This window comes from Tenebrio molitor, chromosome 5 (assembly GCF_963966145.1).
Source record: "Tenebrio molitor chromosome 5, icTenMoli1.1, whole genome shotgun sequence".
Taxonomy (NCBI): Eukaryota; Metazoa; Arthropoda; class Insecta; order Coleoptera; family Tenebrionidae; genus Tenebrio; species Tenebrio molitor.
Window position 1 is genome coordinate 20,023,544 of NC_091050.1, and position 14,901 is coordinate 20,038,444.

The 14,901-nt window shown below is 37.8% G+C and overlaps 3 protein-coding genes across 8 annotated transcripts in view; 1 reads left to right on the forward strand and 2 right to left on the reverse strand.

The window, feature by feature from the left end:
- Positions 1-46: 46 nt before the first annotated feature.
- On the reverse strand, positions 47-4,580 carry LOC138130405 (uncharacterized). Its single transcript, XM_069046849.1, has 4 exons — positions 4,560-4,580; positions 1,432-1,609; positions 811-1,303; positions 47-632 (listed from the first exon to the last, which is right to left on the reverse strand). Exons 1-4 carry the CDS (start codon positions 4,578-4,580, stop codon positions 455-457), a joined length of 870 nt encoding a protein of 289 aa, XP_068902950.1. The 3' UTR covers positions 47-454.
- Positions 4,581-6,818: 2,238 nt separating this feature from the next.
- LOC138130803 (uncharacterized) lies at positions 6,819-8,648 on the forward strand. The gene is made up of 6 exons (XM_069047477.1): positions 6,819-6,976; positions 7,029-7,254; positions 7,307-7,422; positions 7,474-7,731; positions 7,787-7,825; positions 7,879-8,648. The coding sequence occupies exons 1-6, from the start codon at positions 6,925-6,927 to the stop codon at positions 8,019-8,021; spliced, it is 834 nt and encodes a 277-aa protein (XP_068903578.1). The 5' UTR covers positions 6,819-6,924; the 3' UTR covers positions 8,022-8,648.
- A 4,045-nt stretch (positions 8,649-12,693) lies between these two features.
- The window catches only part of LOC138132115 (sialin-like), an 84,744-nt gene continuing 82,536 nt past the window's right edge, over positions 12,694-14,901 (reverse strand). For all 6 annotated transcript variants that reach the window (XM_069049504.1, XM_069049502.1, XM_069049503.1 and 3 more), the window contains 2 exons: positions 13,933-14,790; positions 12,694-13,881 (listed from right to left, as the gene is read on the reverse strand). In XM_069049504.1, coding sequence (XP_068905605.1) covers positions 13,313-13,881; positions 13,933-14,758 — 1,395 coding nt within the window. In that variant the 5' untranslated portion in view covers positions 14,759-14,790 and the 3' untranslated portion in view covers positions 12,694-13,312. The remainder of the gene's footprint in view (positions 13,882-13,932; positions 14,791-14,901) is intronic.

Consider the following 14,901-nt stretch of genomic DNA (forward strand, 5'->3'; position numbering starts at 1 on the left):
TTTCGTGGTCTAATTTTTTTCAACTTTTTTCCATCAGGATTCCACTGCCAGTGGATTGTAAAGTATGAAAACATGTGTGGAGTACCTTGTTGGTCCGGAATGAATGAGGCGGCTTGATGCGTGATTTTGGTTTAATGTAACAACAATAACAAGTAACGATAACAAAAGATAACAATGAATGGGTGAATAACAAAATGGTGAACGGCGTGGTTGAAGTTGATCGGCGAGAGAGCGAGTCTAAGGGATGCGACGTCTTTTATCCCTTCGGGTTGGCTCCCCCTAGTGTCGACACGTGCGTGTTGTGGTGCGTCGATAGAGGTCGCCACAGTACTCCCCCCTCAGTGGCTGCGTTCTCTCGAAAATTTGAAGTTGAGCGTTGCGATGGCTGCATCGTGAGGGGACGCAGTCACGAAAGTAGATTGAGGATTTCGTTGGCAGGCGTGTGCGAAGTGGTTCAGGCCCTGGTCGTTGACGAAGCGGAGGGACGTGCCGAACCCGCGTGTGCGAAGTGGTTCAGGCCCTGCTTGTTGCGAGACGGAGGGACGTGCCGAACCTGGAGATGCAGCGAGCTGCCAAGGTTGATGCGACGGAGGTTGCGTCGATGTTGCTGTGATTCGGCCATACGAAGCGATCTGAAACAAACTTAGTAATGGCGCGAATGCGTGGATGAGGTTGTGTTGTCGTTGGCGATGACTCGGTCGTCGGCTTCTTGCTCGATGTTGCGGGCGCGAAAGTCGATGGCCAAGGAGATGCTTCCGGAGTATGACACGGCGTCAGCGGGAGCGTTCTCAGAGTTTGGTGCGTTTGTACCTGGCGTCTGCGATGGACTGGATTCCAGCGTGCGGGGAAGATGAAGGTGTCTGGTCGCGGTGTACACAGCGTGGTGCTCGCGGTCGTAGACACGGCTTGATGTCGGCGTCCATGTGGGTTGCAGTTGATGTGCCGAGGCGATGGTTGCTTGGTTTGGCTAGCACGTGGCTCGTGCCGAATGTGTTGGCGAGCGTGTTGCTCGTGCCGTTTGTGATGGCGAGCGCGTTGCTCGTGCTGCATGTGTTGGCGAGCGCGTTGCTCGTGCTGAATGTGCTGGCGAGCGCGTTGCTCGAGCCGTTTGTGATGGCGAGCGCGTGGCTCGTGCTGATTGTGGTGGCGAGCGCGTGCTCTGCCGTTTGTGATGAGCGGTAGGTACGATGGTCGGTGAGGTCGACGATGTCGTTCCCGTCGCTGTGGTGGTCGTAGCGATTTGTCTGGCGGAGGCTTGCATCCTGCTTGTTGAGATTCGGTGACCCGGGTACTCCACTTCCGACTCACCGAAACGTGGGGTTCACTGCCACGATGAGGGCTCGTGGTCGAGTGGAAGCCGTCTCCAGCGGTCGCACGTGTTGGTTTGCTCTTCGCCGACCGGTGCCATTGTCTGATGTTGTACTCACCAACTTGTGGGGTGCACGTGGTGCTGATTGTTTGCTCCGGATCGTCGGGGGTCAGAAGTTTGTAAAGTTGCTGCCTCGTGATCTTGCGGAACGTCGGGGGTGGAAGTTGTTGCCTCGTGGTCTTCCGGATCGTCCGGGGTCACCAATTGTGGCGTACTTTTGGTCCGGAATGAATGAGGCGGCTTGATGCGTGATTTGAGTTTAATGTAGCAACAATAACAAGTAACGATAACAAAAGATAACAATGAATGGGTGAATAACAAAATGGTGAACGGCGTGGTTGAAGTTGATCGGCGAGAGAGCGAGTCTAAGGGATGCGACGTCTTTTATCCCTTCGGTTTGGCTCCCCCTAGTGTCGACACGTGCGTGTTGTAGTGCGTCGATACCACGTTGTTTACCACGTCTGTTTCCAAGACGGTAAGCTGTGTTTACTCGTTGCTAACGATAAACTCGACGGTAAGTAGTTTTTGGTGTTCTAGAACGGTAAGTAAATTTATTCAAAATTAATCAATTATTATAATAATTTGTATGTAGACAGTAGTTGAAGAGAAGATGTTTGGGCACTTTCTATAAAGTTATACAGCTCTTGTAGTCGGCTTTCCTTACCCCTGCAATGAAATAACATTAGCGAACTTGCCGCGTCAAAATTTTCATACCTCTAATTTTCCTTGTCCTCTTGATTACACATTGAGGTCGTTGGTTTCGAAAATTTTTTATTTGTGACGCCATGAGGATCTTTTGAAATGTGAATGCGTAATTCCACCTTTGATGCAATGTACTAAAGGGTAAACATGTTAAAAGTTGGTAAATCTTAGTGGATTAGTTCAGTGATTAAATAAAAAATGTTCTTCAATAGGTACATATTTCATGGTCTAATTGTTTCCAACTTTTTTCCACCAGGATTCCATGTTTAGTAGATTATAATGTATGAAAATATTTTTCAGTTTCATTTTGGATGACTTAGTGTAGGTTTTGGTGTCAAAAGTACATAATTTACAAGTTACTAAAAAAAGTTATGCTTTGAGACCCTGGTTCAAGGCCATTACAACATTACCGCTTAAAAACCTATAATAAACAAACGTCATTTATACAGAGGGTGCCTTAATTTTAATTGATAATACAGCTCATTAGATGTATAGAACAACTAGGATGCGGCAACATAACTTCTTTTTTTTTTAAATGCAATAAAACTCATTTTATCTTCAAGCGGTCGAAAATCGCGTCTTTGCGTATCTCCATAGAGACGTTAAACTGACATTTTTTTCTGACCGGAATAGAAGTATAATCTATTCCATCTTTAAAAAACAATAGATTACCATGCTTTAATTTTGTTTTCGTGCCTCCGGCCGGAATTTGGTAAATTACAGATCTCAAAATCGTCCAGAAACACATGCATTGCCGGCCTAGTCCGGCTAAAAGTAGGGATTTCGAGTTGTCATCGGTTTCGGTTGGCATTTGTTATCAGAATCATCAAACGTCAATGTTTGTTCTGTGGATGGCTCGTTAAAAATGTTTTTCTATTTATAACAACGTACAAACTACAAAGAAGCAATATTTAACTAAAATTAATTAATTAAAATTACGTTTCGAGCCACTTCTTGAATATGGGCTGGTGTATTTATTACAACAAATGTTTCAGGAAAATGTCAAAAACAAAACAAATTAATTAAATTCAATAAATGTCAGAAAACAAGAGCGATGTTGATTTTAAAATTTAAATGTAAGTGTTGCCAACACAAAAAAAGTCCCTAATACAAATTATTAAAACAAGTGCCTTAACTTCCATTTAACAAAAATCCGCAGAAGTCGGCATGAAAAATGTTGTGTATCACACGTCCAGAAACTGTTTTGCGAGCATTCGTACTTACAATACTCGTCTATCGACTCGTATTGCAAACCGTACTCATGCTCGCAAACGTGCAGTTTCTGGCCTAGTGATACAAATCAAATAACTATAAATTGGCAGTACTGAGGAAAGTAGTAGTTATATTTCATTTCATGTTGGTTGTAAACCTTTTTGAACTAAATTTCAAATCCTATGTTGCAAGATGATTCTAAAACAAAAAGTAAATAAAGTCATCAATAAATGTCATTTTGACGTTTTTCTAATTTATTTTAAATTAAACAACACAAAGTATTAATTTAAAGGGAAAGTTTTACGTGGAAATTTGCAGAAAGTAGGTACATCGGATAGAATGGATAGATAGCATTGTAGACTTTACCTACTCATATTAGCGAAACTTCAAGTACCAATAACAAGGTAAGTAGAAATTACTAGTGCCTTAAAATTTGAAGATTGTAACTGTAAGTTGTAACTAATGATATAATATACTATTTTTCGTATTTTTATTCTTTTATTTGAATTTTCCAGAACCTTTCTAATGTGTTTGAAATCTTCATTTACACATTTTGTTTCTACGAAACTAAATGATGTAACCTTTACTCGTTTGTGTTTTCTGTCAACCTCTTTTCTAACAGTTTGTGTTATTAATTTCCTAACTAAAAGTGCAAACGATTTTTGCTATTTTCTACCATGAAGCGTTTTGTTTCTAATCTGAAATTGAATTGTAAAAGGTTTCTTCTACGTATCCTTTTAAAATTTGACCGAATTGGCTATGATTTTTTCTTTTCATGCTGAACTAACTGATTGGACGTAGACGAGTTCCTCCCAGCGGTCAGTTTACACCACAGGTGGTCGCTACTTAGCTGTTATCTGTAGACGAGTTGCTCCCGCTTATTGTCGAAGGATTAAGGAAGGCGGCAGGTATATTTTTACATTTTTGAGTGCAAGATCAAGGAATATTATAATAAAATGTTTTTTGTTCGACACTGTCAGAATTTGAGAATTTTCTCCTGTGTGAACAGATTTTGATAAATGTCACAACTTGTCAAAACGAAACGTCAAGCTAATTTTAAAGATTTTAAACGATTTGGAGCCTTTGAGGGGCTCGTCGAACAAAAAAACGTATTCAACTCGTTCGTGTGTAAATTGGGCCTTTTTTCGCGCTCGTAATATTATTACAACATAGGTTTATTATGATAAGAAATTATTTGTACAAAATTTATTCTAGGGAGTATTCCATTTTCATAATTTTCTATTAATTTTTGTAATATCTCCTTTTTGTTTCTTACCTCGTTTCTCAACTTTTTCATTCCTCTGTTTGCAAATTGAATTTTGCTATACGTATATGTTTGAAAACAAATAAGTACATCTAAATAAGTAAAAATGGAAAGATGACTAGAATAAAAATTATTTTTTAAATGTGCAGATAATAATTACCACCTCTGCAATGCAGTCTAATCCCCAACCCTTCGCTACCTGCATCCAAGATTAGGATATTTTGGGTACCGGGAGGAACTCGTCTCCGCCGAACTGATTCAGTGATGCAACGGATGCAACTTTTTTTCCCTGTCAGTGTCTGTTCGACATTTTCTTGGCTCCGCATTGCCTGATTTATTATTTGAATGTTCGTAAGAAAGTAAATGATTTATTAAGTGTGGAAGTCAAAATTGCCAAAATAATTTTGTTACGACAAAAAATTTCTATTAAACGATGCTACTTCAAATTTAAAAAAGACAGACCAGATTTAAAAGATCCGGCAACAATGCACCTATTCAGAAAATACAGTGTGGAATAAAATGATTTACATCTAGTTACCTTTGGAATTTTTGCACATGTAAATTTTCCTGTACCGCTCTACTTTTTTTTTCGAAGTGCCGAACTATTATTTCTGTCAATAAATGTCATCAATCAAATTGACAATTGTTACAATTTACTAAATTGAATTAACAAACGTTGGTCGCCACTTTCAACACTAGCTGTGACTTGCTTTTTTTTTAGCTCCTTTTTAATTTCAATCTCAACTTTGCATTCATATCATCCCTTCGCAATAAATCACATTTGGAATTTGGATATATATTTTGAGATTAGGCTTTCTTTTTTTTGTAGAGCGGCATTTCGTATTTTTACAATGGTAATGCATAGGTAACTAAGATGTAAATCATTTTATTCCACACTGTATAACCTTAAACTGAAAACAACCTAACCTAAATACAAAAAGTGTCAATTTCCTTTAGGGAATTTAGCCACCAAGGTACTGCCAACAAAAACACTAGATGGTCATAGGCAACTCGGTCTCAAAAAGATCGTGAATGCCTAATAGTCATTTATGTATTAAGGGCATAATCAGGAGATTATGGCACGAGTGAATGTTTAAAGCCCGAGGAACGAGGGCTTTTAAATTCCCGAGGGCCATAATCGACAATTATCCCCGTGGTACATACAACGTTTTATTCTACATATTTTATAATTTCTAAAAGATTCAAACAAATATTTAGTAGGAAATCAACTAAAAGTGCAAATTTTAGTGTTGTGTAGAAAGTTAGCTATTTTGATGTTGTTAGGGTTACTGTGTATATAATGTATGATTTTTTTTATTATGATACAAGCTTATAAGGACGCCTTTAAAGCACGCGCGACGAGTTTAAGAGCACGGCGCGTAGCGGAGTGCTTTTAACGTCGCAAGTGCTTTAATAGTAGTTTACTTGACGAGTTCTTGTGTAAATTGGGTTTTTTTGGCACGAGTGGGCCAGTTTAAAACGCGAGTGAAACGAATGTTTTAAAGGCCCACGAGTGCCAAAAAAGCCCAATTGACACACGAACGAGTTGAATACAACGTTTTTTGTTCGACGAGCCCCTTAAAGGCTGCAAACCGCTTCAAATCTTTAAAATTAGCTTGACGTTTTGTTTTGACAAGTGGTGACATTTATCAAAATCCGTTCACATAGGAGAAAATTTTCAAATTCTGACAGTGTCGAACAAAAAAGTTCCTTATGAACGTGTATCATACGTTATTTTTTATTATACCTGCACTACAATCTGAAAATTATTACAAAAAAAGAAGTAAATTGAAATACCTTTTTCGAAGTAATGTGTCATTAATCGTTGAGATAGAAATGGTCAATTGTTTTTCTTCTTTCTATCATAAATCGTGTATTAATGTCTATTTATGATTGTTCAAAATGTAGGTGAATTTGTTGTTACCTAAGCAATCCTTAAAGCTTTAGTGTTTTAAAGGCCCTTTTTCGCACGCATTTTAGTGTCAAAAACAGAGATTATGATTCAGGTATAATAAAAAATAATGTTTGATACCATTGTTTGAATAAATTAAACCAACCGTTGCTTGATAGATTTTTGACAGATCTGTGCCATAAAGGCCAATTTATGCCCTCATCTGGGGGTGTATAAAGACGATTATTGACTAAAATAGAATAAAAAGTTGAATGTGTTTATTTTAATGCTATTAATAATAATACAGAAGAATGACTCACCGTGTAGGTATATTGTTCGAGTCGCTTTAGATATTAGTTTCATGTGAAATCCCTCAATGTTTTTAATATTGCAGGTGTTTACATAACAAGTTGGTGTCCTCGAGTCCAGTCTGTAACCGTGTCTGTGCTCATCATTCGTTGCTTATTCAATCATTAGTGTGTCAGGATGCTACTGCTGAAGTGTGCTATATTCTTAACAGTAATTACATCACTTTTAGGTAAAATCATTAAATCATCATAACAATTATGTAATTGAGAATACTATTTCAGGTGAAGGATGCGACAAAAACGGAATCATAATATATGAAGACTTGGGATGCACTCCTCATTATGACGAGGGTAACGACTGTCCAAGCAAATATACCTGTGAGGGACTGGAACCCTCTAGTACAAGCTGTTACTTCCAGGGTAAGGCGTACCAAGATGGGGAACCAGTTGAGGATGATCTGTTGAGTCGTTCTTGTAATGTTGGATGCTTTTGTTCAGTAGAAGAAAAGTACGTCGTACCAAAATAATACCAGCAGCAACAATAAACAATTTTTTTGCAGACCTGGATTCGTTTGTGCAATTTTGGACTGCCCGGAATGGTTGGGGGTACGGATAGAACCTGGTTGTTATCGAAATTACACTCTAGAGAACTGTTGCTCTGTCGGTGAAATATGCCGTAATGATTGAATAAGTTGTAAGTGTTAAAACTACATGTTACATATTTTAGCTCCTTTTGATCAAATTGAAAAATGTGTGGTTGATGGGGAAGAGTACAGAGAAGGAGAAATGTTCTATGTTGAAAAGTCTTGCTTGAATTGCGTTTGTAGGAAAGGGTTCAAGGGCAAATTTGAAGAACCGTTCTGCACGAGAAGGAAATGCGGGCAACAGCTACGATATGCAGATAAAATTGAAAGGCATTGTGCCCCGTTCTATGGTGTAGACTCAGATAATGACGTTGTTTGCTGCCCCGAGGGTTGGATTTGTTGTAAAAACCTTAAATTTTGTCCAAATCTTGTATTCAGTTGATTTGTTTATTTTAGCTGACGGGACTGAAGGCGGTGAAAGTGAAGCCGAAGCTGGTAAGTTTTGGTAGAAGCTGCTCGAGCTGTTAATCCAAAAAGGTGTATTTTAGATTCTTGCAAATTTGGAGAGATGTCGTTTAAAGTGGGTCAAGAATTTGAAAAGTTCATGTTTGCCGACAATTATGGAAAGACACATGAGAAGGTCAAATGTAAATGCGTAACTCCACCTTTGATGAAATGTATTAAAGGATAAACGGGTTAAGTGTTAAGTTATATGGAAACAGTACGATTTGCCACAGAGAGATTTTGGCAGAATGTTACTAAACTGACATGGACAGACAATTATTATTCAAATATGGCCGTAAGTAGTTCCATAGCAAATTACATTATATGTATTGTCAAAATGTTACTTATGCTTACTTAGTGCTAAATAAGTATGCGCGTGCAATAATGCACGAACCATAATGTATATGACTCCTGAAATCAGAACTAAGTAGTGTAAAAAATAAGCCAATAAAATCTAAGACGCACGATGTGGCCTGAGTTAGCACAGGTTAAAGTCCAGAACCACACCTGACGTAATGAGTAAATTTGGTATATAAGTATACTCTGGGGAACTTTGGTTTCTAACATGTTTGTCAAGGTCACTGTGGCAAATTTATATATTTAAAATCTTGAAGCCCCCTAACGGCTATACAAAGTATTTCCAAGACAAATCCCGTTATGGTAATAAATAACGGTGTATCAATTATTTAACAATACTTTAACAATATCCATCTGGTGTCATTTCTTACTGTTCCCTTACTAGTTGAGGTTAATGGGTTAGTTAGAGCAGATCTGCTATACAAAATATGGTTAAATAAACATTTTCCTTCAACAATATTTTTTAAATTTGAATATATTCTGAACATATCTAATGGCTAGAAATTGGTTTTATATTTACGATGGAAGCTCACAAAAAGTTTATTTATTAATCATTTAAATTAATGATTTTGTAGCGTTCTCTATACCTACTCCCTCCGAAGTGCAACTACCTTATCCCATGGATGCTGTCACTGCTCGAAGACGTACTGGAAGCCATTCTTAAAGAGTCTCTACAAAATCATCGCTAAAGCCTTGACAGCGTCAATTTGAACTTCGAAACGTCGTTCATTTATTACTTTTTTCACTTGAGGATACAGATACAAATCACATGGGGCGATGTCAAGACTGTAGGGGGGATGGGGCACAGTCTTGATGCCTTTAGAATGCAAAAGATGGAGCATCAGGACCACCTTGCAATTTGCAGCTTTCACGGTCTTCGGTAAACTCTTTACGTCTTCGAAAACATGAAGAACGTGATATACAAGAATTTCAATTTCAAAAGCTTCCTTTGCTGTTTTTCCCAAACAAACACTAACTTGATGCCATTGTGTTGCTTTTTTAATTCATAGTACATTACAGAATTTAGAGGCGAAAAATAGGACACTCAGTTTATTTCAAAACCAAACCCAAACTACGAAACCCACATAAATAACACTTTGCATTGTGACAGAAGCCAATATCTTTTTCTTCTACACATATGCAACTGGACCGAAAACCAAAAAAATAATATTTTCGCTTGGTTCTTTTCGGGATATCTGACAACCCAAATTTGAAGTGTATCCTTGTCCCTATTGCTTGCCAAATAAATTATTATTTGGTGGTTGCAACAAGAGTTTGTATCGGGATGGGTCTGGCAATGGACTGGTCTTCGATACCACCCATTGTGTCTAAATGGACATCTCCTGCAGGATCGTGTGTATTCATATCACATATGTTAGCAGCCTCTTTGGGATCTATGTTCCCGTTACCTGTTGGATATTTGATAGCCTTTTTAGGATGGCCAAGTGTTTTTTATACAGTGTGTTCACGAGAGTGGTGGAAACTTTTACACTGCGTGCTAACAGGTGGCATTATTTAAGATACGAACCAAATAAGTGTTGCAACGATGCTTATTAATACCGTGCGATCGAAAAAAAAAAATAGAGTTGGCTTTGACCAAAAATTTCAGTTGGCAATTCGTAAGATTTCAATTATCAGTCTTAAAAGTGAAATTGAAATCTTGATTTTCATAAAGGAGTGAATTATGTGTGACCTGTCGCCCTGTCGGTTGTAAAAAAATTTCCGCTCCTAGTCCAATGAAAGAAACAATGAGACTTACAACTCCCGCGCCTTTATTCAACGGTGAGCACAGCACCGTTCTGTGTTCTGTGGAGAGCACCCCGCTTGTTTACAGAAAGCTTATGCTTTTGGGGGCTCTTCTCTATTGTCTCTTTCTGAAGTCAAAAAGACTAAAAGCTACGCCATAAATGATTGCAATACAATCGAATTGTGGTAAGTAGGTAAATATAAAATTGATTCCAGGACGAAGATTGTCTTTATTACTAACTAACTCAAACTCAAATTCTGCTTCCAAATATAATGTTACTATAGTCCAATTTTTACCCTTTTGCAATGACGTCATTATCTAGCAACTTCATGTATGTTTGAGCTAGGATCAGAAACAAATTTGAATTGATCATAAATAACTATAATGTTTCAAATTTGTCGACCATTGCTTCGAAAGGTTATGTTTGTAATCAATGTAATAAGTCAAAAAAATTGTCAAATTGACAGGAGCATAAAATAACCTCAAATTGACCATCAATAAATAAACATGCCTTTTTTTTGTTTTTTTTTTCTGTTTCTGTCGTTTCAATAAAGAGAAAGCGAGGAAGGAAATCGTGACGTCACCTCAAAAGGGTAAAAATTGGACTATAATCGCTTCATGTTTTCAAATTACCTTCGCAAAGTTGGAACTGGTTGGGACATCCATTAAATTAAATTGCAGTCATCAGTAATTATTACTTGCATTAATTCGGGAATTATGCCAGGCCTGTTTTTGAACACGTTGTTTTTCAGGTATGGAAAAACAAAATAATCAAGGCAAGTTGTTGGTAAGTGCCTTGAAAGTCCGGAAACTTTTGTTGAAATTCCACAAAAACTTGAGGTGTCGAATAGGACCATTTGTCTTTCTCCATTTCTGAAGTAACACTGCACAATGAAAATTCTCATTCATTAGTACCGCTACGCCGCCAACACTAGCGGAGAGGTCCACGGGTTCCTTCTTCGCTTCAGATTAAAAAAAAACTAATCGCTACGAGACCCGGAGACAAACCTCGCACAAAAAGTCGTTAGTGAACGCCGATGCTCACTTCCAGGCAAGGTCGATGACAATGTGATAAGAAGCGTAATGTATAAAAATTATGAGATTTTCCGATAAGGAAAACTGAGATGTAACAATGCTCCCAATTACGTGATTAACAATAAATGAACCAATGATAAACGAAATGATAGAAGCCGCGCCATTAACAATAAAATGTACGATAATAAATATAATTTTTGAACACCGCTTAGTCAATAATAATGAGAACAGCGAAGAATGAAAGATTTTTTAAAAACCACCGGTCCTCCGGGATCTGAATCCGGTGATGGCTGAAGTTCAGGTTCCTCCAAGAGAGCCTCGAGGATGACATCTGTCAGCAGACGCCAATGTGGATGTAGGATCTACACCCTTCGGTGTTCAGTTCTGATGAACCTTACGCTAATCCGCAGTCCGCGTTTGGGTGTGGAATTCTTGAAGATTCCTAGCTCCAACCAGCCCTCGTCGACTCCACCACGATACCACCCCAGCACCTGCCGCACTCTAAATCACCCCCTTTGACTCCCCTTTTGGGACACCCGTAAAAGCTTCAAAACAAAAGGTCGTGAACTGTCCTCCTCGTCGCTGGTTCCCTCCATTTATAAGTTTCGCCCCTCTCACGTGGGTGTTTTTCGGCGGAACCGGATACTACCACAGATGCGTGCGTGGTTCGTGGTTCGAGATTGTTCTCGGGGATTTAAATCGCGGGAGATTTTAATCGTAACAGTACCTACTTTTTGCAATATTAGAGGATTTGCAAAACAGATTTCACTATCCTTTAGGCTTTAGGGCATCAGTAAAAAGCTTCTCAATTCAAATAAATTTGCAAAAATTACGATCAGAAAAATTTTCGTTATTGCTACATGTCTAGGACCTTCCATACTGTTAGCAATTCAAGCAATATGGGGATACAAGTGGATCATTTCCATTACATGTTTCACCATTTCTTTCACTCCTATGGGTTTTGTTATTTCTGGTGTAATGGTGAATTGCATTGATATGTTCATTGTGTAGTCATGAACAATGTTCGGTTTTGCTCACACAGTTGTCAGTTTACCTGGTTTCTTCTCCGCACAAATGGTTGCTTTCATAACAGAAAATAATCAAACTTTCGCAAAGTGGCAAAGTATATTTTGAATTTTGGCAGGAATCAATCTGTTCGTATCTGTAGTATGTTTAATTTTAGGATCTGCGGAAAAACAGAGTTGGAATCCAAAGCAGGAGAAACAAAAAATAAAAACGTTAAGAAACGGTCGAGACAGATGATTTTTAGGAGGGAACATTTGTTATTAGAATTTTGACAACAAAATAAAATAGCTGTAAATGAATGCGTTATTCAGTTCACATTAAACTTACCATGATGTTTTTATTATTTTTAAACGATTGAAAATTGCAAAGCAATTTAATAATAATGTGTCGCATAATAATTGAACGTTATTATCATCGAAGTAAACAGTGGACAAAAACAATTATTGGACTTCCTGATTGTCCATTATATTATCGGAGAAAAATCATTCCTTGGATGGACAATTTTCTTGTCTTCAGGGACAAAATTTAGAGTTAAATTTGAATTCTCCTCGTAAATATCAAATATCAAAATATTGGTCACAAAAGCACACAAAAATCAACTAAAACACAGACCATCAGACACAGCAAACTTGGAGTCCAAAATGAAACAGAGCTGAATTATTTTCATACAGTAATTTGATTAATCATTTCAAAGTGACACATTGATTTATTTATTTTTATCTAGGTATTTTAAAATTTTAATTTACATATACCTACAGGGTTATTCACGGAGGATGACGAGAATGACCAGGTAAAAATGCAACCCAAAATACAACTTATAAAGCTATCTCGATCCCTATTACATTATCACAATGCATATTAAACATAGACAGCTTTTAAAGTCAGCCTAATGAACGTCAAGTTTCGACAGAAAAATATCCTTTTCAACAAAGTATGATTTAATAACAACAATAAGCAATTCAAATCACAAAAGTAATGGGTAAGTAGGATTATGTCGGTTCATGGCGCACAGCCACCTACGATGTTAGAAACATTTATAATGACCTGTGTATTGGGGTGCATTTTTACCTAGTCAGGCTCCTCATGTTACGTGAATAACCCTGTAATATAATAAGAAAATAATTATAAATAAGTATAGCAACATATTTCTTATATTTTATTGGTTTTCCGAAAAATTCTATTTACAATGCTCAACATCGACGAATAATTCTTTTGACAACACCTTAAAATTACTAGAAAAATGTTGGTTTCTTTCTAATTATGTTAAAACCCATTTCACTTGGTGGATCATATAATTTAAAATAACAAAACTTTTATAAAAGAACATCTCTAGCTATAAGGTCATGTTTTACACCAAGATTCGTGGTCTCGTCCAAATATTTTGCTTCGGATTTAAGTGTTCTCAATTCGACGCCATTCATTTGTCTTGTGCTATAATCGTGCACTTCTGCTGATGCAAAAATAAGATAAAATACAGAACCTATCAAGTTAATACCAATCAAAAACAAAAAAATGTATCGCCACTGTTCAAAACTGGTGTTTCCATTGACAACGAAAGCAACGAGTTTGGCTGATATGTAGCCCGTTGAAGCACCACCTGTGAAGGCTATTCCAAATATGGTTCCAGAATAGACAGGAGAAATGTCCATGCTGTTTGATACGACACCTGCGGTAGAGGCAGCCAAAAATCCTTGAGCCAATGTAAAAACCAAAATGGAAACAATCCGGTCATAGCCCCAAAACACTTGAATTAAGTATAATATATTTGGGACCCAGAATGAAATAGATGTGAATAATTTTCGTATAGTGATAAGGGAAAATGTTCCATATTTTCTCCAATTATCGGCCACGCTGGTAAAAATGACAGCCGCTGCATAAGTTGCTGTAAAACTATCGAATAGCTTGACTAAACACGGGGATTGGCTATACTTACTAAAATAGGGAAGACTTGACAACCATCCATTTGCTTTGATATTAAAGTGAAGAACTTCATCCACGTATGAAGGCAGTTCGTTCATGATTATGTTGGTATTAAACTGTATACAAATATCTGCAACAATGATGGCCCACACTGGCTTTGAACTTAGAATACGCAACCATGGTGTCTTCTTCTTCATTCCAAAAGAAGAGGCCTGGCCGTCCATTTCACTTTCTATACTTTCTCTTTCTGTGTCGCTAATTCTAGGATGTTGTCTCGGAGAGTCGTAAACAAAGTAGAACCACAGAATGGACCATACCAACGCTAAAGCGCCAGTAATATAGAAGACACTTGGCCAACCTAAATATGCAATTATGTATCCACAAACGGGCAAGGTTAGAGCTGCTCCCAAAGCACAAGCCATCGTATGACCCATGAACTTGGAAGTATCAGCTGGTGCAACCCATTTAACTGCCATCGGTGGTATCGACGGCCAAGATACTCCCAGTGCCAAACCTAAACTGGTTCTCACTGCTAAAATGCAATAGTAATGCAAGTAGCAGGCGAAAGGTGTCACAATTGTCAAAAGGCTTGCTAGGAGCATTGCAATTCCTAAAACTTTCCGAGTTCCGTAGATTTCCGAAAGCCGTCCTCCAGGAATGGCCGTTAGTAAACTTCCCCAATAAAACCAACCTAAGATGTCGTTCTTCTTGTGTTCGTCCCATTGGAAGGTGCCTCCATGAATTAAAGTCAGATTGGAGGGTTTTGCAACCATCTCGACTATTGCGATAGACATGTTTATTCTAACCATGTACTGAACCATGAAGCAGGTTATTACCATGATGCACAAAATTTGTCTGCATGTCAAAATTCCTTTAACATAAATAAAAATGAACAATAAGATTGTAGTTGGTGATTTGTATGTAATTAAAAATCATCAGCAGAATTTAGATGTTCAGAACAATTAAGTTTTAGATTTAAAAA

What these genes read in the sequence shown, in the direction of transcription:
- LOC138130405 (XM_069046849.1), bottom strand. Translation starts at nt 4,580, where the DNA reads ATGAAAAAGTTGAGAAACGAG. An exon ending in GCACCACGTGCACCCCACAA is followed by an intron (nt 1,304 to 1,431) that starts GTTGGTGAGTAC and finishes CGTTTCGGTGAG; the next exon opens with TCGGAAGTGGAGTACCCGGG. An exon ending in CAGTCCATCGCAGACGCCAG is followed by an intron (nt 633 to 810) that starts GTACAAACGCAC and finishes AGTTTGTTTCAG; the next exon opens with ATCGCTTCGTATGGCCGAAT.
- LOC138130803 (XM_069047477.1), top strand. Translation starts at nt 6,925, where the DNA reads ATGCTACTGCTGAAGTGTGCTATATTCTTAACAGTAATTACATCACTT. An exon ending in TTTTGTTCAGTAGAAGAAAA is followed by an intron (nt 7,255 to 7,306) that starts GTACGTCGTACC and finishes ATTTTTTTGCAG; the next exon opens with ACCTGGATTCGTTTGTGCAA. An exon ending in CTCTGTCGGTGAAATATGCC is followed by an intron (nt 7,423 to 7,473) that starts GTAATGATTGAA and finishes TACATATTTTAG; the next exon opens with CTCCTTTTGATCAAATTGAA.